The sequence below is a fragment of the Dermacentor variabilis genome, chromosome 5 (assembly GCF_050947875.1).
Source record: "Dermacentor variabilis isolate Ectoservices chromosome 5, ASM5094787v1, whole genome shotgun sequence".
NCBI lineage: Eukaryota > Metazoa > Arthropoda > Arachnida > Ixodida > Ixodidae > Dermacentor > Dermacentor variabilis.
Genome location: NC_134572.1, coordinates 150,245,276 through 150,269,281, shown reverse-complemented (window position 1 = coordinate 150,269,281; position 24,006 = coordinate 150,245,276). Strand labels below are relative to the sequence as shown.

At 45.2% G+C, this 24,006-nt stretch overlaps 1 protein-coding gene across 2 annotated transcripts in view; it reads left to right on the top strand.

Annotated features, from left to right (window-relative positions):
• The window catches only part of LOC142583238 (tryptase-like), a 52,956-nt gene that overhangs the window by 8,402 nt on the left and 20,548 nt on the right, over positions 1-24,006 (top strand). For both annotated transcript variants that reach the window (XM_075693627.1, XM_075693626.1), the window contains exons 2-4: positions 2,221-2,353; positions 5,160-5,406; positions 7,852-8,273. In XM_075693627.1, coding sequence (XP_075549742.1) covers positions 2,251-2,353; positions 5,160-5,406; positions 7,852-8,273 — 772 coding nt within the window. In that variant the 5' untranslated portion in view covers positions 2,221-2,250. The remainder of the gene's footprint in view (positions 1-2,220; positions 2,354-5,159; positions 5,407-7,851; positions 8,274-24,006) is intronic.

Here is a 24,006-nt window from a genome sequence, read left to right as displayed (position 1 = left end):
GAGGGTGTCCATGCTTTCATTTACATACGTTCTGCTACATGCAGCTACTTAAGCTGGATGTCGCATTACGAACCGAATCGGTGATTCATTCGGTGAAATGGACGCGGGTGCTTCTGCGGGCCCGAATAAGCGCTCAGGGAACCTGGTCATAGGAGTCACGTGTTGACTCGGGTGGTGTGGCGTTATGCTACAGAGTACGAAGTCGCGGGTCCAACTCTCCGGCTGTGGCGGCCGCGTCACGTTGGGGGTGGAATGCGGAGCACTTCTGTACGCCCTTGCAATTGTTTAACCAGACCACAGGGCATGTCACAGCGCCTTTCCACGGCAAGTTGGTCATCTTTTACCCGAAGTGAATTATGCGCTGCCGGAGAGCTATTATACTGCTGCATGCACGGATTGAATCGGCAATTTACTACGCGGTGCGAATTATTCCACTCTATTGTGTGCTATAAAAAAAATTGGTTCGCCTATCACCTAGCCGTGTTAAGCACTTTCCCTGCCTTATACATATTACCTCTATCGATGTTGTAAGCGTTATCCGTTCTTTATTCATTCTACCCGCAATTAGCACCACGTCCGGCTGAGTCCAGTATCAGCCTTAATTAGAATTCTAGGGGGGGGGGGCACTTCGGGAACACCTGTAATTTTTCAGCGCCGAGACTAATAAGCGACTCTGCGACGGTGGTGAAAGTAATGAGCCGGTCCCGGTCCCCACGCCGGCCTTTGTTCTGCACCGGCATGATGGAAGAGGCGCCCGTAGCCCATCCGACGGCGGGACCGTTTCATTTGTCTCGCCGTCTCTTTAATCGCGGGCCGCTCGGTGCGGCTTTCTCGATAAAGGAACGGCGCCGAGCACGCGTCAGGACGTCCACTTCCTCATCTGCATGAGCGGCGCGTGCGGCCGCGTCCGCGTTGATCTCTACGACAAAAATACGCGCGCAGATGTAATGGGAGGGAGGGAGGGAGAAGGTGAGGTGTAGCTCAAATATTTATCGCGCCCTGCCAAGCATAGCGCACGCCTGTCGAACACGCACGCAACACTGTCGAACGCGGTGGAGAAGGAAGTGTAGTACCACCAGCGCTCGCGGGGTCCGAGAACAGCGTTTCGGAGGAGCCTTCCGAGTTCGGGACTCAACCGCGCTCTTCAGGAAGACCGACGTGCCGGTGGCTCGGAAGTTAACCTTGTCTAAAAACGGCATCATGAGCGCAACCTTCGCGACCTTCTTTCCAGGCAGCGCGATAGGAAAGCCCTCTGCGATGAGTTAAAGCAGGCTTTCCCGACCGATGACGCCGCGTTCCCGATCCGATGCCTCGATCGGGTGGGAGGGGGTTCATGTCCGCCTGTACAGAGAAAAACTACCTCTTATTTCCTCACTTTTCTTTATTTTCGTTTTTTTTTAACCGCGCGCAGTCAAACGCATAGGAAATCCTCTTTTCACAACTGCGGAAGACATTGCCAACTTCCATTTCTACTTTTTTTTCGTCTATGCTCACGGGGCCAGAAGAGGCGCGTCACCGCGCATGATGGGACCGATTCGCGAGTGCGGAACCGATTCCGCCTGTCGTTTCGCGAACATCGCTGCGGTTGTCCCCGCTCGGCTCGGTCAAAACCGGGTTGCGTCGCGTTGGCACTGCCTGCGAGCGGCTGCGCCGCGCTGCCGTATGTGTTCCGCGTACCCGCCTGAAAGTGACAGTCAACGACCCGGCGTCCGACGCGCGTGCAAAGAAGCACCCGCCCCTCAACGAGCGTACCCCCCTCCCGCCGCTGCCGGCGCGTCCTTAGGCAACGCAAAACAACCGTTCAACGGTTCACCGGCTATGTGGATCGCGTGCAGCCCCACGGATATGTCTCTATTGAAAGCGACTGCCTTTCAAATTTGCCCCTTTCCTATAGGAGTAATTGGTTGCGTTTAGAGGTTGTCTGGGTGGTTGGGATGGAGGACAGCGGCATGAGCTTGCTGCCTGCCTCGCCACGTGCGAGGCGAGAACGATGAAAAACGAAATGGGAGGAAGCTGAGCGCACGCTTGGGTGGAGCGCGCGGGCGGTGGGGTGGTCGCATCGCGGGTTGCATGGATGTCCGCGTGCGGGGGCGCGTACTGTCGCGTGTCGTCGCTGCTGCACGTGACGGTGTGGATTGATACGCGATGACAGCGGAGTCGCCGTGTCCGCCGCGAGCGTGTCGCTGCTGTTGTCCCCACCCCTCATGACGATCGTCGCAGGACTGCTGTCGCCCGGCAACTGGTTGCACGATGAACCTCCGAGCATTATGCCTGACCACGATTGTCCACGCTGCCTCCCTAGCCCGGGGTTACACCATCAACATCACCATCAACGCAGTTGACAGCACGCCACGTGAGTAAAAGTTGCTTTGACAAGTTGCTGAGTGGCTAAAGAGTCTCATTTGTATAGTATTGGCACCACATTGTCTATAGAAAGCAAGAGCCACTCACGTTGCTCTCCTCAATGCCCTGTCGTGTTAATACTAACCGTCGTAACCAACTCATTTTTCTTGATTGTACCTATTCGCAGGGCTGTGCTTCCTTCGAATGACGTTATCATAAGCTTTCGTCTGATAACTAGGGTCAAAGTCACTGCCAGCAATAATCGGGAAACTTGGGCGAAGTCGTGGCATTTAATATTTGACAAGTAGCTAGGCTTGAAAGATGAGGACGAATAACAGAATCACACGGCAAGCACTGTGTCGCGATTCTCTTCGTCCTAGTCTTTTTAGCGCTGCTGCCTGTCAAATATGCTCTTCCACTACTAGCATCTAGCAATCTTTCAATGGCCGGACATGCTCGGGAGTGCACAATAATGCTCTGATCACTCCACTATGTACTACGGTATTCCTTACCAAATCTTAGACATAAACACCACCTCGATCTCCATCAACAAGCCCCCTACCAGAGATCAAATCCGCCAGCTTCCCAATAAATCTGTTATCACAGTACTCTACCGTGTAGTCCATACCCACAGGTCATGTTGGCTGTTTTAATATCGTACCGAAGTGGTCCTCGATAGTCACTTTTCTGAAGTTGGGTATCATGCGCTCCGGCGGCAGTTTTAGTTGGTTTTGGCGAATCTTACCCACGGATAGTTCGTCGTCATCAGCTGCAGCTTATTTCATGTCCAGTACGGGACGAACGCTTCTCCCTGCGGTCTCCAATTACCCCCGTCCTGCGCCAACTGATTCCAACTTGCCTCGGCGAATTTCCTAATCCTATCGGCACACCTAGTTTTCTGCCGTCCTCGACTGCGCTTACTTTCTCTTGGTACCCATTCTGTAACTCTAATGGTCCACCGGTTATCTATCCTACGCTTTACATGGCCTGCCCAGCTCCATTTCTTTCTGCTGATGTGAATTGGAAAATCTGCTATTCCCGTTTGCTCTCTGATACAAACCGCTCTTTCCCCGTCTCAACTTCACGCCTAACATTCTTCGTTCCATCGTTCTTTGCGCGGTCCTTAACTTGTTCTCAAGCTGCTCGCCAATCTTCAAGTTTCAGCCCAATATGTTAGCACCGGTAGAATGCATCGATTTTACGCCTTTCATTTCAATGATAATTGTAAGCTTCCAGTTAGGATCTGAAAATGTCTGCCGTATGCACTTCAACCAATTTTTATTATGTGAATTTCCTTCTCGTGGTCAGGGTCCCCTGTGAGTAATTGACCTATGTAAACGTACTCCTTCAGACTCTAGAGGCTGTCTGGCGATCCTTAACTCTTGTTCCCTTGCCCGGCTATTGATCATTATCTTTGTCTTCTGCATATTAATCTTCAGCCCCACTCTTACAATCTCTCTATTTAGGCCCTCAATCATGTTGTAACTCGTCCCCAGTATTGCTGAATAGGATAATGTCATCTGCGAATCAAAGGTTCTTGAGATATTCGCCGTTGATCCTCACTTCTAAGCCTTCCCAGCTTAATAGATGGAATACTTCCAAGTACGCAATATATAGCATTGCAAATATTGTCTCCTTGTCTGACCCCTTTCTTTATAGGTATGTTCCTACTTTTCTTTTGTATAATTCAGGTAGCTGTGGAATTCAGATATTTTCCAAGACATTTACGTAAGCCCCCTGTACTCCTTGATTACGTAATGCCTCTGACTGCTCGTATTTATACTGAATCACATGGCTTTTGGTAATCTATGAAAGCCACATAGATAGGCTGATTGTACTCCGCTGATTTCTCGATTACCTGATTGATAACATGGATGTGATACATTGTAGAGTGTCCTTCCTGAAGCCAGCCGATTCTTTTGGTTGACGGAAGTCAAGCGTTGTCCTTATCATATTAGAAATTATCTTGCTTAATATTTTTACAATACTGAAAGTAAGCTAATCAGCCTATAATTTTTCATTTCTTTAACATCTCCCGTCTTTTTGATTACTATGCTGGCGCTCTTCTAGTCCTCTGAAACCTTTGCAGTCGTGAGACATTGCGTATAAAGGGCTGCAAGCTTTTTAAGCATGATATCTCCTCAATCTATTATTAAATCGACTATTATTTAATCTGCTCTCGACGCTTTTCCCCGGTTTATGTCCTGCGAGGCCCTTCTAACGTCACCGCTAGTTATAGGAGCCTCTGTATCCTGTACATTACTACTTCGAATGGCAGTAACGTGGCTGCCATGGCTACTGTACAGGTCAGTATAGAAATCTATCCCTTATTTTACTATATCTTGGAAATAACTATTACCCTGCTTATCTTTCAGTGCATACATCTTCGCTTGTCCCATTAGCTTTCTGCTCACTTATTTCATACTGCGTCCATTTTTCACTGGTTCCTCATTCTTTCTCACGTTATCTTAATAAGAACGAGTACAATGCAGTTGAGGACAAAAAGCAAGCTTCAAAAATTTGCGTGCTCTCCTGCGCAGAAAGCTCCTAGATACCTTAAAATAGAGAAACAAGTTGCGTCAAGATGACTACTATCGGCAGCGCGGTTTGGAAGCGAAATTAAAAAGGGAACGTGCGGCTTTCATTTTGCTAATAAGTGTACATTATTGACCCAAAAAATACGAAGGTCAAATGTGGTTGAAATCTATGGCCGTAGATTGGTTCACTGTTTCGCTATATGGGGCCACACGTATATTTCTGACGCACAAAGCTGACGCTCGTCCTACGCCGCCGTTTTTGTTTCTCTCCCTTTCCAGGGTACGTAAACTCTTATTACTCAGCGCCATTCGCCTATCGCCCCATGCACCCCATCTGGCGGCCAAAGCCTCCAACGCGGCCATACTACCACCATCGATCGTACCATCGGCCCCGAGCCCCTTACTATTACAATTCGTACCGGCCTCGGCCAAAGACTCGTTACTACTACAAGCCTCGTTACCCTCAGCCACCTCTTCGGACGATACCTCGGCCCCCTCTGAGACCGTATGGACCACCAGCGTACAGGTAAGGTTACTAAGCGCGCTGCAGGAGGAGTTCGTGCATTTTTGTTATCCAAAAATGAAAACGTACTAACGGGTATGAGCAAAGTGTAGGTATTCTCGCAGTATATCGTTTCTGAGATTACGGTCGGCCACAAAAATTCGTGAGACACTGAATTTGCGAAAAGATGTAGCTTCGGGAAGCCTCAAGACACGGTCTCCAATGAACACTTTCAATCAACAGTACTCCTTGCGACCCACCCAGTGATCCATTAAATTAGAAGCGCCACGCCTCAACCAAGCAGCTCAGATTTGTCGTGGAACCAGTGTCCCGTGCACGTTTGTGGCCGAATGTGCATATACTACGTTGTCTTGGATCGGAGCGAAGGCGTGTCAGACAATCAGTTACGAGAACGGGCTACATGTTCAATCAGAAGGCAATTCACCCATTTTGTGCTACTAATCTTTCCGTGAAGCTTTCGTTGATTTCTCATTTTGCAGTTACCTGTTTTCTTCAATGTATCGTTTTTTTTCGCTTGAACAGTTGTGCGCTCATCGCACCAAATGTATTGTCTTGCGCACTGCTTTTTGCACGCATTTAAGCAACGATAAGTTCTCAGCATAGTGCCTATGCATGCTCTTGTCATGTCTGTGCATTCACTACGTAATGAAATGTGCAAAAGCCGATGAAGAAAGTTGCCAACCATCCCAATATAAACCTATGCATCAGTCAATAATGGGGACGACGTCACTCGGTGTCCAGAGGACAGTCAAGCAGCCCTTATACTTCTCCTTTTCCGTTGGCTGATGCTTCCCGCGTACCTTACGCTGTAGTGCGCGTACTTATTGTGCTAAGAGCCTAGGGAGCCCCTGTATAGTGTGTACTGCCTCGAAACCGCGAATTTGTTATCGATTTAACTTTCATGTTTGTTCAGATTGGCGTCGTAAAGCGAGAGGATCCCTTGAGCTTGGGAGTTCAAAATAGAAATTCAGAAGAGAGGCCACGAATGTCTTGGGGGGGCCCCTATGGTGATACAGTCTTCACCAATGCGCATGCGTCATGCGCGTAAGGCGCTTGCGGTTAGCGTTGAACGCACTATTTCTCAGATGTAGCGCGCCACCCCAAACGTGCCCCAAAAGCTTTGTGTCAACGAACATGGCGGCACCCGTCGAAGCGACGGCTACCCCCTTATAACAACTTCAATTCGATTCTTTGCAACTCGTGAAGCTTCTATGCTACAAGTTGGGATTTAGGCTAGCTATCGGTTTGTCTTAACTGTCAATCTCATCTGTCAATGTCTCGTCAATGACAGATGGATCGATGAAACACAGCAACTAGTACTAGTACTATCATGCTTTGCAATTTAAGGTTTTTCTAACGTTGTATAAATTGGAATATTCGCGGAATCTCCTTTGATTAGGCCCTGAAAACTATGCTAAAAGAAGCACGTAATTTGCAGTAGTGATACTCCTGGAATATATTGCGAGACATTTAAACCGTAAACAGAGACATTAAATGGTCGACATCATTTAAATTACGCAGTCACCGGTCTTTAGCCAGCATTCGTAGTGAAATAGCACTATTGCACATGCTGTAGCTGTGCAATTGATTTTTTTCGCTGTTTGTTTTCTATTCTTTTCTCACTTGTGTACTCTGACGTGCGCCAGTTGGCCAAGGTACGGTGGTCAACGTCCCGAGCACGAAAGTAACAGCACCTTGTTTTTGTCGTAGACTTCTTTTTACGGCCTTAGATTATTTACGCTGTTCAGCTAGCCCCAACTTACCCGGTTCTATTCCATCAAATGTTCACCGCGGCAGCTTAGTAGATATGGCATTGCACTGCAGAGCTTGAGGTCGTGGTGCAATTTCGGACACAGCGGCCGCATTTCGTTCGGCGCGACTCGTTATTACACACCAGTAGGGACGGGTCTCCCCACTTCGAGTTTCGTTTAACACACTAGAGGACAGAGTTTATCAAGCGGGCAACATGCAGTAAACGCTCGTTTACTAAGATTTACGTTGCACGTTGAAGAGCCACAGGTGGTGAAAGTTAACCTCGAGTCCCCTGCTACGGCGTGCCCCATAACCAGATCGTGATTAAGCACGCAAACTCCTAAAGTCTCGTATTTTGCTGTTGGTTGAAATGCCAAAGCACGATAGCATCGTTACACACACGCGAAGATAAGCAAATAAACGTAAGCCAATGTCCCGGAATTCCATCGTTATATCAAGGTTCTCCCTTGGAATGCGTTTGGAATCTACAGACTACTCAGTAGGGCTGCAATGCATTCCTCGGCAACGCGCGAAACACCCACGACGCGCCTTCGCACAACCCACATGGCCGCTTCCGCGCGCCACCACTTCCGCGAAGTCTGTCCCGTGCGCGCGTGATTGAGGGCTGCCGGAGTGCGAAGTCCAGCGCTGCGTGCCGTGTTTGGCGAGCGCGCACTCACGACTCGCCTTCCGCAGGCCACCGTACGAGACGGCGCCCTTCGTGGCGAAGCCCGTTCAGCACCTGGAAGCGGCTGCGCAGCTGAGGCCCCCCGCGGCGCCAGCGCCGTCTTCCGCGAGGCCCCTGGTGGAGACCGGCGACGTGACCGAGGTGAGCGGCGCGGAGGCGGCCCCGAAGCCCTCCTCGTCGGCCTACCAGCCGGCGGCGTCGTCGGGCGGCCTCACCAAGTTCCTTCGGCGGCCTCCCTTCGCACGCCCGGGAAGGACGGGCAGCGGCTCGGACGCCTGCTTCGGCGGCTCCCGGTGCACGTTCTTCCTGCACTGCTGGATGGCCGGCGGGTCGCTGGGCTCCTCGTGCGGGCCGCTCCTCTCGTGCTGCATAACGCCCTCGGACGCGGTGATCAAGCCGCGCTACTACGGACCCGTCAAGAACGACCCCTGTAAGCAGCTCGGGATTTGTCGACTTCCACAGTCTGTGTGGCTAACTTGAGCTCAGTACAAAGACCTCTGAGAGTTCGATAGTTACACTTGTCCTTGCGTGAATCCTACCCTACACCATCCACAGCAACTCAGCGGCTGTTGCTTTAACCTGCTGAGCAAAAGGTCGCGGATTCAATGCACCGATTCAAGCTGAGCGGTCGCCTTCCGAAGGAGGCGGATCTGGAAAGCTCTCGCATACTGCGCCTTAAGTGTACAGGAACTGACAAAACACGGGATCCGCGAGCGCGTGCCAAGCTGCATTCTTGAGCCCTTTAACAAAGCAAGGGCCTTCTGTCAAGACATGACACTGCCCATGTGCGCCCTTTTATGCTCGTACGCCTGTCTCTACGCTCATTTCTTGCCAGCGTGCTGTGGTAATTGCGAATGTTGCGCAATATTACGCTAGGAGAGCGGGGTCTGAATCTGCCGTTGTGACGTGCAACAATGCACTGCACACTCCCCTTACAAAAATTTTTATAGAAAGTCCATAGACAGTCTATAGACATTTGTCTATGAAGTCTATAGACTGTCTATAGACATTTCTTTAGACTAGTCTATAGACAGTCTATAGACTTATGGCCATACACTTTTTATAGACTAGTCTATAAAAAGTCTGAGTCTATAGACTGTCTATACACTGTCTATAGACAGTCTATAGACTTATGGCCATACTTTTTATAGACTAGTCTATAAGAAGTCTGAGTCTATAGACTGTCTATAGACTTATGGCCATACACTTTTTATAGACTAGTCTATAAGAAGTCTGAGTCTATAGACTGTCTATAGACGGTCTATAGACTTATGGCCATACACTTTTTATAGACTAGTCTATAAAAAGTCTGAGTCTATAGACTGTCTATACACTGCCTATAGACAGTCTAGAGACTTATGGCCATACTTTTTATAGACTAGTCTATAAGAAGTCTGAGTCTATAGACTGTCTATAGACTGTCTATGGACAAGTGTATAGGCTTACAGTTCTACTTTTGTAGACTGAAGTCTATAGAATGTCTACAGATGAGATTTGTCCGTAGACATTTTATACACTTCAGTCTACAAAAGTAGAACTATATATACAGTTCTACTTTTGTAGACTGAAGTCTATGGAATGTCTATATACAAATGTATATATAGTCTACTGACATTCTATAGACTTCAGTCTACAAAAACAGAACTTTATAGTCCGATACACTTTTTTTCTATGACATTCTGCAGACATTTGTTAACAAATATGATTTTTTTTTTTAATCTATAGGCACTCTATATACACAGACATCTTATAGACAAGTCTACAAAGAGTGTATAAGGCCATAACTCCATAGCGGCTATCTACAAGTTAGTTTACATTTTTGTTTACATGCGGTAGCAAAAAGTTTTGAATGTATTTATGCATGTGCACCTGTTCCTTTTCATCTGCACTTATGCATTACCGTTAGTAGATTAATAATGCTTCTGAACCAGCTGTACTTTCATGTATGTTGCACAAACAGAAAGAATTTATATAGTGCTGAATCATGCAGTGCGAAAAATAAAACAAATGCGCCAGCAATGCATTCACCGTTTTTATTGCTCGATATAATAGATGAATTCCTTAAATTCATGTCGTATGCTATTATGGAAACAGATTAAATATTTACACTACTCCTTGGCAAGCATGGTCGCCAGGCTGGCCTTGACCTTTGTGTCATTAGTCCCAAAGGTGCTGCAGGTGTATGCTGCAAATAAGTAGATGCAGCAATATGAGGCAAAAATAACAAGTGTATATTCTTTGTGTGTTCATTAAGCAGCTTAATATATTTGCTCAAACCATCGAAGTCAATACTTAATGCGGTTTAACTATGACTAATGGCTGCTTGTCAATACAAATCAGCACCTTTATAGAATGTTTTATTGCATGGTATGGTGAACAATTAAACAGTCACAACTGCTGCTCGTGCCAGCAACAGTATGTTCCCTTTTATGACACGTTCATATATGATGCATTATTGTACTTATCCCAAATGGTCTCTATATTCATTGCTGAAACGTTACCCAGTTGGGCTGTCTGTACATGTTTTTTGGCTGGTAGTTAAGTATGCCCGTGCAGAGGGATATTTTCAGAAGACGTGACTGGAATATTCACAGTATCATGCCTAAGATTGTAATTTATTTTGCTTAATGCACATTTAAATGTCTTTCTCATACTTTTAAATGAATGGGTGATTGGCCATAACTTCAACGGAAGGCAGATGGGCTGATTGTATCGATATGGTCACTTAATTTGTTACAGGTAATGAGGCCTCTTGGGCTTGCTAACACGTTTCCAAGTTAGGTATACCACATGAGCACCCGAAATACCACACGAGCACTTTGTGTCATGGCACGACAGATATGCACCTCCTAGGAAACAGAACTGATAGTATAGTTCGAATGAATTCTATTACAGTAAATTATTTAAGGTGCTTTGAAAGATGAAAATTTTTTCTAGGCTATCGAGGTTCAGGACGTTTAGTTAACGCAAAAAAAAAACACATATTGAGTAAGAAATGCCTTGTCAGTAAGCTTGACTTTCTTTTATTTTTCAATAAATGGAACCAACTTCCTTCAATTTTTATCAGGTGAAACGTTTTAAAAATATATTTAACTCAGAGATTCTCTGGAATTTTTGTATGACATATAACAAGACAGCATACCTATGTGGCCATTTTAAAATTTCCCGATCTTTTTCCAAGCCTTCCCTGGCTGTTCTCATGAAAATTTTCTGGCAATCTATGACGCCTGCAGCTTAAGTGCAATAAAAAAAATATTGTGGTTTAATGCTTGCCAAGTACTGCCAGCCCATAATATTTAGATAAAACGAATAACACGTCAGTCACTTGACATGCAGTGTTAGATTCAACTGACTTGAATCCCTTGATTAATAAAGCTGACAAGGGCTTCGGCAAGTTCGTAATTGATGGCCACACGAGTACAGCACGGAAGACAGAGACACACGTAAAGCAAATGCAACAATGTGAGGAAAAACTATACAATGAGTTATACAATTAGTTATTTTTACGCTTCAGTAGTAGTTTTCAATATAATTTGCTCTCATCACTTATGCCTCTAGTTAACTTTGTTTACCTCTGACTAAAGACTACATGGGAATATTAATCAGTACCATTATGATGTTTCGTTATACTACAGTATGATAAGCAGTTAGACAACCGTAATGGTCGCCGGTGCCAGCAACGGTACGTTTCGTTTTAGGACAGGTTCATGTGACACACAGTGTACTTATAAAAATAAAAGAAATGCGAGAATCTCAAACGATTCCTATAATAATACTTGTTGAAACAAAGATACCCGGCTGGACTGTGCACATTTTTCAGGTGTTAATACAATATGCCCGTGCCGAACGAACATGCTCAGCATACTGACTGCAGTTTTGAACGATCACGTTAAGATTTGCAATTTACTTCCGCTTAGAACAGTCTGCAATGTCTCTTTTCTCATACTTCGAGATGAATACATTTGCCACACTTTCAGTAGAATGCACATGAATGGGGGCGTACTGATCAGGTTACTTATCAACTAAAACATGTTACGATCTCTTAGGTGTGTTGATAAGGGTAGAACAAATGCAATGCCCACTGAATTATTTGAATAATCTGTGCGTTATCTACTTAGAAAAGACCACCAAATTGATAATCTGGCTCTTTTTTTCTTTTGTACAGCGCATATCGTATGCAGTCTGTCCAAGACGACGGCGCTACATGCAACAGTAATGAAAACCGGAACACTTATTACGCACGACAATGGCTTCATACCATGCACGATTAGCACAATGCGAATCTGCGCCAGCAGCTGCCTTGTGATTAAGAGCACGTAAACTACAGAACGCCGAAGCATCGGAAACCGCTTAACGCTTTTCATATAGCTCGAAAGATAACTTCTGCTGCTAAATTGTTTAAAAAAGAGACAAAAAACAAATCTTCCAACTACCGTCAAACGCAATGCCTTCAGTTTGAAACGTGTAAAGGTGTTCCCGGAGCGACTAATTTATTGTTCTCTAATTTTTTCGGCTAAGTTGCGGAGCTGCAAGTGACTAAGCTTATCGCAGGTTTCATGCTCCAAAAGCGTTTGTGGTTGCATATAAATAGATTGGGTGAATCTAGAGATTTCTACTAGATATTTCTTCAAGTCTCGTGTTTTGCTTGCTGTAACTTCCCAAAATTATTTAGATTGGTTGCCAGGAACCATAAAGATACTGCTACTTTTAAACTATGCGAAAACGGCAGCGCACACACTGCTGATGCAAGCCCATCAAACACGGCCTTTCATCCTAGTACGCTAGCAGTTATTCAACTATGCCTGTCTGTTTGAAAATTCTTGATGCTAACACAATTTCGAGATATATGCGTAAAGCGTGTCACGAGAATTTCGCTACACATACGGTGCAGCATTCATCGCGGCCGGATCAAGCGCCACTAAATGAGATCTACCACACTGGCTGCCCAACACACACAATCCGCTTAGTGGTAGCTCAGTATCAAGTTAAAACATGGTGTACTTCCTTTTTTACGCACCTAAGCTATAATGATAAAATCAACAAGCACGAGCGATCGCTCGCCGTAAAACATTCCGTATAGTAGAAGCGAGAACAGGAGCGCGTTATCAAACCATGTCAACGACAAACCGACACTATACCCGAGTCGCCTGCGCTACGTGCAGCCGGTTCGCGCCACGAAATGCGCTCACATAATCATGAGGTATTGACGCAAAACGTCTTTGATAAAGCTTACCATTCAATGTAGTTGACTTGTGATGCCACAAAGAAGACACGCATACACAGACACCAACGTTCAGGGAGACACCGCACACCGGCACAACCGTTTACGTGCCTGGCGCGCTCGTTGAGACGGCGCACCGCCGCGCATGCGCAAGAACTCCGAGCATGCGCAGGAGCTCCGCGCGGAGGGCGTGCGCGCTCGGAGGAGTGTGAGCGCCTTTTCCTCCTTCATTTTTTTCTTTGTCTCTTTCTCTCTCTCTGCGCGCCATGCGCGCCGGAACGGGTGGCTTTTCTTTTCCGTTATGCATTTTTTCCGTGGACGAAGGATATGCGCTGGCAGGTTCTATAACAAACGCTGTGGGCTGTCGTATGAGACTGGAACGCTAACATGAATGCGCTGTTTGTAAAAGCCGTTACGGTGCCCTTCAGCCGTTTTAGACGCATTATTGCCAGCGTCGATGAGTAATACAGCGTATTTGTAGCATATCTTCCAGCGTACCGCCAAATGTGATGCCCGCACGTATGTTAGTGCTAATTTTCTGTTCCGATGATAGGTCAAAGCAATCAGTACAGCATTGAGGTACTCATATGCGTGGCTGCGCAGGCATACCGCCGGCGAAATACTGGGTGGGCTCAGAGAATTTGGCACCTATTTTAAGTGAATGAGAAACGTTGATGAGTTTATAGTGCAGGATATTAGGCAACAAAAGTCGCCCGATGTTAGTGACGCAGCCGAGATATGAAGACAATGTGAAAAGTATCCGAGAATCGGACGACACACAACGCGAACACCACATGCGCGACATCGGTTCATGGCACATTCACAAAGTCCGCGTTGTCAGCTACAAACATTACGAGTGTCTTTGCTGTTAGCTTGATGCCTGTTTCGAATCCACTTGTATCTGAAGCTGGCGTTCATAACATATATTTTAACAATTGGATCGGCGTTTTGCTTCCGTTATTCTACTGCCGCAAAAGTGATGCGACAACTGTGAAGACTGTCTTGGGATTGCCGAGAGTGACTACGTAGATCATATGTGGTCAACAAATGCGGAGGTATACACTATGTGTATACTAAAGTCTACAAATAGGCTCTATAGCAATCTCAGCAGTATACAACTTTAGTGGCTTATATCAAATGCAGCTATGTATTATCCACCGGTACCTGCGCTTGGTTACAGCGTACACGGGTTGGGCCCAGATTAACGATGTTTGTCTATTGTTAATCTATAGACATGCAAGACCACGACAACTCAGAGGTGGTGAATTCAAAACCTGGTCTGCGGGCTTTCGCCACTTATTCACCCCCTTTGCCACATCTTCACCATCTGATCTTCACCACCTGGTCTTCGCGAAGTGTACGTCCGGGAAGCAGCCAGGTTTAGGACCTTCGGGTGCCTGGAAGACCTTGGTGACTCGGACGGTGCCTGCTCCGCCGCGATCCTCGTTCGCTGCAGCTGCACCGAACGCAGACTAGCAGTCTGCACGGTTTGCCCGCCGCGCCAGGGTTGCGGTGCCGTCGTGCATGAACCAGTGCCATATCATCGCGTTCGCAGAGGGCGGGGGGTTGGGAACTCGGAATTACATATTATCGACTTTCTTCTATAGACATTCAATACACCAGGAGTAGAGAAAAAAATAGAAACCTTGTCGACTATTGTCCATAATATAGAGAGTCAACAGACAAAGTATGGACAAAAATAAATAGAAACTGTATCGGCTTTCGTCTACAGGTAGCCCATATAGAGGGGAAGTAGACAAAGAAGAAACAAACTCCCTATCGAATTTTTTCTATAGACCGTCTATAGACGGCGAGTAGACAAAAAGAAATAGAAATCTTATCGACTATCGTCTACAGAAAGTCTATATACAAAGTATATGGACAAAAATAAATAGACACTGTATCGACGTTCGTCTAAAAGTAGTCCATAGAGGGGAAATAGACAAAAAGAAACAAACACCTTATCGACTTTTTCTATAGACCGTCTATAGACAGCGAGTAGACAAAAAGAAATAGAAACCTTATCGACTTTCGTCTATAGAAAGTCTATAGACAAAGTATGGACAAAAATAGATAGAGACTGTATCCACTTTCGTCTATAGGTAGTCCATAAAGGGGAAGTAGGCAAAAAAGACACAAACACCTTATCGACTTTTTTCTATAGACCGTCTATAGACTGAGAGTAGACAAAAAGAAATAGAAACCCTATCGACTTTCGTCTATAGAAAGTCTATAGACAAAGTATGGACAAAAATAGATAGAGACTGTATCCACTTTCGTCTGCAGGTATTCTATAGAGGGGAAGCAGATAAAAAGGAAACAAACACCTTATCGACTTTTTTCTATAGACCGTCTATAGACTGCGAATAGACAAAAATAAATAGAAACCCTATCGACTTTCTTCTATAGAAAGTCTATAGACAAAGTATGGACAAAGATAGATAGAGACTGTGTCTACTTTCGTCTGTAGGTATTCTATAGAGGGGAAGCAGACAAAAAAGAAACAAACACCTTATCGACTTTTTTCTATAGACCATCTATAGATTGCGATTAGACAAAAAGAAATAGAAACCCTATCGACTTTCGTCTATAGAAAGTCTATAGACAAAGTATGGACAAACATAGATAGAGACTGTATCCACTTTCGTCTGTAGGTATTCTATAGAGGGGAAGCAGATAAAAAGGAAACAAACACCTTATCGACTTTTTTCTATAGACCGTCTATAGACTGGGAATAGACAAAAAGAAATAGAAACCCTATCGACTTTCGTCTATAGAAAGTCTAAAGACAAAGTATGGACAAAAATAGAGACTGTGTCGACTTTCGTCTGTAGGCATTCTATAGAGGGGAAGCAGACAAAAAGGAAACAAACACCTTATCGACTTTTTTCTATAGACCGTCTATAGACTGCGAATAGACAAAAAGAAATAGAAACCCTATCGACTTTCGTCTATAGAAAGTCTAAAGACAAAGTATGGACAAAAATAGATAGAGACTGTGTCGACTTTCGTCTGTAGGCATTCTATAGAGGGGAAGCAGACAAAAAGGAAACAAACACCTTATCGACTTTTTTCTATAGACCGTCTATAGACTGCGAATAGACAAAAAGAAATAGAAACTTTATCGACTTTCGTCTATAGACAGTCTATAGACTTTATATCAACAAAAGTCCAAATCTATAGAAAGGAAAGGTCGTCTATGAAAAGTCTATAGACTTTCTATAGACAGTCTAAAGTCATTTTTGTAAGGGTCCCCCGGCTGAAAAGGAGGGCAGGCTCTTCAAGCGTGATGTTTCTGCAATCACGATTCCTACGGCACGCTAGCAAGAAATGGGCGTAGGGACATGCGCACGTGCATTGCAGGGCGCGCATGCGCATTGTCATGTCTTGACAGAAGGCACTTCGTTAAAAGGCGCAAGAATGCAGTTTGGCACGCGCTTGCAGATCCTGCTGTTTTGGCCCAGTTGCCTGTACGTTACTCAGCGGCCCAACTGCGGCAGCTCTCCGGGATAGTCGTACTTAGACGTAAATTCAGGTAATTTAATTTTTGCTGAATCCGAACTGCACATTTTCTGACCTGACGTGATCTAATTATCTACCTCCCGCGCTTTCCTTTATTTTTTTACATTGGCACCCACTATATTACCCCCCCCAATACATGCGGCCAGTCAAGATAGGCTTCCATTAATCTAATCTTCCTTCAGATTTCGACCCATAATTCATAGTGTTGTATTTCCATTTCGTAATCCTCATGGACTCGCTCTCCACTGCTCGCTTTGCAGTCCTTAGGTTCACTTAGAATTTCTTTGTATGGTTCTGCGGTATAACTGCGTTATTCGAGCTCCACCTAAGATTTGATAACGGGAATAGCCTCCAGAAAGTACCTCCTTACTTGTCTGCACCCGTACATTGCGCTTTCAAGCAAGAACATAAAAATCTAAACCAACAAATTCGAATTACGTCCATCTGTTGCTATTTATCTATTTATTTATTTATTTATTTATTTATTCAAATACCCTAAAGGCCCTCTTGGAGAGGGTATTACATAGGGGGGGCACACGAAACATACTAATAAGAATATGCGAAAAAAATAGTAAGAATAAACAATTCAGCAAACATAGTAGGAACACCACAAAATACGCATACACCAATATTGGAAGTGGATTAAAGTTCGGATAAAGATAAGAATAAAGTGTGAAAATTGATACACCGGGGGTTCAAGGATAACACAAAAAGAGAAAAAACTGCAATACGATGTCAAACAAGATACAAAGGTATTAAATTAGCCCCGAAAAAGAAATAGCTAACACCAAGGACGCGTAGAGACGTCAAATTCTGATATGATTCCACAGCATTTGATGAAATTGATCGGTGTTAACTTCAGTGGCAATATCAGATGGTAGGTTATTCCAGTCAGCTATGGTTTTGGGGATGAATGATTGTGCGTAATGGGCCGAGTGGCAAGCTGGGCGTTTGACTTTGCAGGGGTGATCACGGCGAGGAAAAATGACAGGGGGTGACTGAAAGAAGTCGTCGCGCAAACGATCATGATGATAAAGTTTGTGAAAGAGAGATAGGCGGGCGTGTTTCCGTCGTAGTGATAGCGGAGGCAGTTCGGCACGAATTTTTAAAGATGTAACACTGGAGTACGGAGAAAAATCTGAAAAAATGAAGCGAGCAGCACGGCTTTGCAGGGATTCAATGTTACGTATAATGTACTCTTGGCTCGGGTCCCAGATGGCACATGCATATTCAATTTTAGGCCTGATTAACGTGGTGTACGCGAGTTTCTTTAGGTGTGAAGGCGCTTGCTTTAGTCTGTGTTTCATGATTCCGAAAGTACGGTTAGCAGATGCAAGAGTAACGTTGATGTGATGATGCCATGTTAGATCCGATTGCAAGTTGATTCCTAAGTATTTGTACGTGGTAGTAAGTTCGACAACATTGTTACCTATAAAGTATGAAGTTGGAATACGGGAAGAGGAGTGCGTAAATGACATGCACTTAGTTTTAGTGTGATTTAGGGTCATTTGCCAGTCTGAACACAATCTGTTTATTGCGTTGAGGTCTGACTGCAAAGCTTGATGGTCAGTGTCAGTAGAAATGGTACGGTAAATTACGCAATCATCGGCGAACAGTCTTACTCTGGACGACATGCAGTTAGGCAAGTCATTAATGTAAATTAGAAAAAGCAAAGGGCCAAGCACGCTCCCTTGTGGAACGCCGGACGTGACAGGAATAAAAGGGGAGTTGCAATGATTAATATTTGTGAATTGAGTTCGAAAAGACAAGAAATCTTTTATCCATGCAATGACTTGTGCGTCAATGTTAAAATGTTTAAGTTTCAGTAGTAGCCTGTGGTGAAGAACGCGGTCAAAAGCTTTGGAAAAATCTAAGAATATCGCGTCGACTTGGTTGCCAGCGTCAATACATGAAAGCAAGTCATTAGTAAACCCTGCAAGTTGCCCATCGCATGAATATCCCTTGCGAAAGCCGTGCTGGTATTTGAAGATTATGTTATGTTCTTCTAAGTGTTTTATGATTTGAGAATGTATGATATGTTCGAGTAGTTTGCAAACGGTGCTAGTTAACGAAATAGGCCGGTAGTTAAGCGGTGATGAGCGATCGCCAGATTTAAAAATTGGTATGACCTTGGCTGTACGCCAGTCATTAGGAATTTGGCCGGATGATAATGACTGTGAAAAAAGAGCGCACAAGATTCCCGAAATGCTTTGCGATGTACTTTTGAGCAACTTGTTGTTGAACCCAACGTGGTCAGATGCAGATGATACCTTACGATTATTAACTAGTGACATGATACCGGACTCGGTAATATTTATCTGCGGCATGATGATATCGGAAAGTGTACCTATGTTTGGGCATGAAGTGACGTCCTCGCGGGTGAACACGGACGAGAATGCATTGTTTAATATTTGTGCACACTTTGACTCGGGAACAGTGGCGCCTGTGGGATCGGTAAGCACAACATCGGGGTGATTGCTTGGATTTATTACTTGCCAAAATTTACGAGGATTGTTAGTCAGCATAGATGACAGGTCGTGGTTGAAAAAGTGACGGCGACTGGATTTAAGTAACTCTTGGTATTCGTCGCACTGTTTGTATTTAAGCCACGATGGTGCAAGACTGGATTTCTGGGCTTGCCTGTACAATCGCTTTTTTTTGCTGTTTAGACGCCGAAGTTGCTTGTTGAACCATGGCGTAGAACTCCTACTCCTAATTGTTATGGACGGTATATATTTGTTAACGACGTCAGTAAACATATTTTTGAACGCCACCCAGTTTTCAACTGTACGGGACAAGAAGTCATTAAGAAACTGGTCGGCAAAAAGAGATAATTGTGCATTCATTCCATCAAAGTTAGCTCTGCTATAGCATTTAATTTTTTTTTTCAATGATCTTCCTACTGTTATGCCGACAAACAATGTCCCCAGTAATGACGTCATGATCGGAGAGCCCATCTAGGTGACCAATGTTGGCGCAAATGTCAGGGATATTAGTAAGGATTAGGTCAAGAATACTGGAGCATGTGGCAGTGCGCCGTGTGGGTTGCATGATAAGTTGGGATAATGAAAAATCTAGACATGACTGAAGAAATGCATTCGATTCTCTTTCACTCTCCGTGACAGATAGAGTTGCCCAATTGATGCGTGGATAATTAAAAACCCCAAATATTAGTAACACACATTTTAGAAATCGGTTACACACTTCACTCAAAATGCGATAGAACTCTTCAACAAAAGTACCGGCCATATCAGGGGGGCGATAAAAAACACCAACAAGTATGTCAGTACTGCTACCGTTTAACAACACCCATACACATTCAAGAAACGTAGAAATTATGATGGGTACACATGATAATTCTTTTTTTATTGCCAACAGAACACCACCACCTCTCCGATTTGACCTGTCGCAGCGAAATATGTTAAACGTCGCCTCGGTAACAAAAATGCTGTCGTCGGGAACATTGTCCGTAAGCCACGTTTCCGTGAACGCGATTAAGGATGCAGAGCATGAATCGATAAGCGAGGAAATGGGAACAGCTTTAGAGAGGATACTTCTGGTATTTGTATAGAGGAAAGTTAATGCAGCATTATGGCAAGGCTTATGAACTGACGGCAAAGAAGGGTTCATTACTTGAGCTGAGGCAGGAGAATGATTGTGTCATTCATCAGCACTTCCGTGGGCGCCGTCCTCTGCCTCTGGCGCATCATTTCCAGATGTTTGTAAACGGACTGCGCAGTTGGCATCCGTGTCCCAGACGTAAGCGTCATTTAGAATGAGCTTGGTGAAAGCAAGGCGGGGACGATCACCCTCCTTTTTTATTGACTTCGAGAACTGCCAAAGCTTCCGGCGCTTATCGCGCACGGCAACAGAGTAGTCCCGTGCTATCCTGAAATGTTTCCTTCAGCTTGCTGCCATTGCTGAGCAGCGTCTCGATTTCTTTTTCATTGTAGAATTTAGCTATTATTGGCCGATTTTTCTCGGCTGAGAACCGACCCAGGCGGTGGGCCCTGGCAATAGACTGTACTGAAACCCCCAGTTTATTTTTACAAAATTCTCGAACTATAGCCTCGGTACTGTCCCACGTTTCTGAATGGTCGGTGTCTGCAATGCCAAAAAACAGTGCATTCGATCGTCGTGAATGGTTTTCGAGGTCATCAATTTTCTCTTGGAGTTTGCGAACGTTGCTGTCACAGGTTTCTGGAAGTTGCGTTGGAGGCATAGGTACACGTTTAGATTCAAGGTCATCGACGCGTTTAGTTAGCGCGTCTAAGTCATTCTTAAGGCTGCTATGCATTTCTAGAACTTTATTTACAGATTCTAGAAGGCTCGCGTTATTTGTCTCGAGACGCCTAATTGCATTGCACACTAAGTCAAGCTTCTCCTCCTGCGCCTTTGTCATCGGACCAGGGTTCGACTCAATATCACCACCTAAGAGCAAACGACGCCACAGGTACAAAGCCGCGGAACGAAAACGCTTGCAACAATCGGGTGGCCACGACACCGCAACAAGACAGACATTGTTATCACGAAAGGCGTAGGAATCGTGGTAGCTAACCTGTACAAATGCAAACGGTGAGAGCAACATCGCAACTGCGGTGGCGTGGCCCGATGTGTCGAAGATGTTGGCGCCCTTTTCACACTGCGGATCAGCTGACAATGTTCCATGTTGCCAAACGAAGGGTGCTCCCGTGTCCAGAAGTGGCGGTGTAGGTAGCGGCCGGCTCGAGGATAGGACGCACTGTTCCATTCCAAGGGCGGCGGTCCTAGTTGATGCGTCAGCACACCATCAGTCCTTTATCTTGAAGAGCCGAGTCGAAGCAATAGGCGTCAGACCAAGCCCAGTCACCAGCACCTGTACAAATGCAAACGGTGAGAGCAACATCGCAACTGCGGTGGCGTGGCCCCTGTTATAGTCCCGGTTGGCTATATTTTGTAAAGAGGTAATGAAACGTGATTGTCAGCGTACATTGCGCTTTCAAGCAAGGACATAAAAATCTAAACCAACAAATTAGAATTACGTGCATCTGTTGCAATATTTTGTAAAGAGGTAATAAAACGTGATTGTCAGCGAGGAAGGGAAGTCACGGTAAAACTGCTGAGAACGTTTTTTGGAAAACATTCGGATCATAAGTAATAATATTGAGTTGCTCACTCCAATGAGTGAGATCTGATGGCGTGTGATAAGGTGTTCAGCATTTTAATTGTGCGCCATTTCTGTTCAATATTTTTATAACATACTCGAATATATATAGTACCTCGTCATTCCATGTGTGAGAGTCCTTCGGCCACATAAAAGCAGACGTGAACGTTCCTGTCTTCCATGTGCATCGGCTGCACGATAAAGAACCCCATGTGATCGAAATGTTTCCGGAGCCCCCCCATTATGGCGTGCCTCATAATCAGATCAATGGTTTTGCACGTAGAATTCCAGGGTTATTTTTTAAAAATTAGTTTGTCTTGCATACATTTACCATCCTTGTGCGGTTGTCTGTAGATAAATCTCGCCTCTCAAATCGCGCACTGCTACAGTTCATAACATCGCTGCTGCCTAACACACGTATCTTGCTATATGAACATTATCGATAAGTGAAATAAGCTATCATAGTCCATTAACCGCGTACTTTCCTGAAAACCTCAGGGCTACAGTAAAGAAACTTGGAGCGCAGCAAAAGTCTAAAAAAGAACACAACAGCTCGTCTTTTGCTGCGCTCAAAGTTTCGTTACTGCAATGCATAACGAACCAGCCCACCTATCCTTCCCTAGTTCAGCATTATGCTTGGCTCCAGTCTCCACGCGCAAAGCCTGATGCGAGTATTTTTGTGGAACATAATCCGAAGCCAGCTTTTATTGACGGGGCCGAAAAAGCGAGCGTTCTTTTGGAATTGTGGTACGGGATTATAACACGAGAAAATTTCGTATAGAAGACGGGCAGTTTCGGCCCCAAGTACTCGCAAAACAGGAACGGTAAATATTCAACTAATCTTAAGGCAGCATAAAACGGGCCCTGAGCACCAATAGCTGCACAAAACGTTACTGAACACTAAGCAACGTAGTTAAGCCACTAAGATGGCTGCTGGTTGACGCCATGTTGCACGGGCTCTGGCACTGACCCACGCACCTTTGAGCGTGGTACTTGACAGATGCAGGTGACGGTCTCGCGTTGTGTTTAGGGAGCGTTAGGTGTCTGCGCCGCGCACTCTTTTTCCGTGTGGAGAGCTGTGTCGGAAGGGAATCGGAGAGAGAGAGAGAGAGAGAAATAGCGCTCTTGCTCTCCCCAAACACCTTGCATCGGGAATTGTGAAACTGCGTGTCGTTCTTTACGTGACAGTGAATGGAAGAAGTGTATATAGTCTCATAGTGTCGCGTGCATCTGATTAGCGTTCTGGTTAGTTGAGTAGCGTTGCAAATACTAGCACTCCCATGTAGTTAAGTGGCGTCGATCGGCGACATCGATGCAAATGATTCGCGAGTGGTATGAACAAAAACGCATTTTTTTTTCTTAAGGGTATATAATCTGAAAAAAATATTCGCCGAAAGAGCAGTCGATATGCAACTGCCAGAAGTTGCCGTCACGTGACGATGGATCCGCCACTCCTTCTTCCGCACAGTATGAATGTTTCATCTTGGAGTGCTTTAAAGGGACACTAAAGTGAAAAATGGTTTCTTCTACATCAGTAAATTACCGTTCCACAACACCAAAAACATCACTCTTAGAACGAGAAGACGTTTGGTAAGCCAGAAAAAGCGCAAGAATGAAATACCGGTAGCGACGCCTACTTAAGTTCCCGCATCTGGGGGCTGTGACGTCTTGGATTTTGATGGCATCTTCTAGGGCCTACTAATTATATATAGCGGTACATTGACTACATTGTGTTCTAAAGGAACCAGATATTAAGCATGGCAAGTTTCGGGAACCTTTATTCAGCCAACGCTGCCCAAATGCGAAAAGATACTTTGGTATCCTTGACATCACGCTGACGTACAGGCGCTGGGGTTTCGGCACGAAATTCAAATACTGATACTTGGACCTTCATTTTTCATCTAATGATCAAACTATTTTTTTAAATGACTGCCTGCAGGTTTCTCAAACAATGCTTCATTAGTCTAAACTGATTTATTGTTTCGCTTTAGTGTCCCTTTAAATTAATTTAACTTGGTGTCGTATCAATTCCACACTTTCGGAGTCCGGCCGTGGTTGCTTAGTGGCTGTGGTGTTGAGCTGCCAAGCACGAGGTCACAGGATCAAACCCCGGCCACGGCGGCTGCATTTCGATGGGGGAGAAATGCGAAAACACCCGTGTACTTAGATTTACGTGCACGTTAAAGAACCCCAGGTGCTCCGAATTTCCGGAGTCCCCCACTGCGGCGTGCCTCATAATCATGTCGTGGTTTTGGCACGTGAAACCACATGTATGGT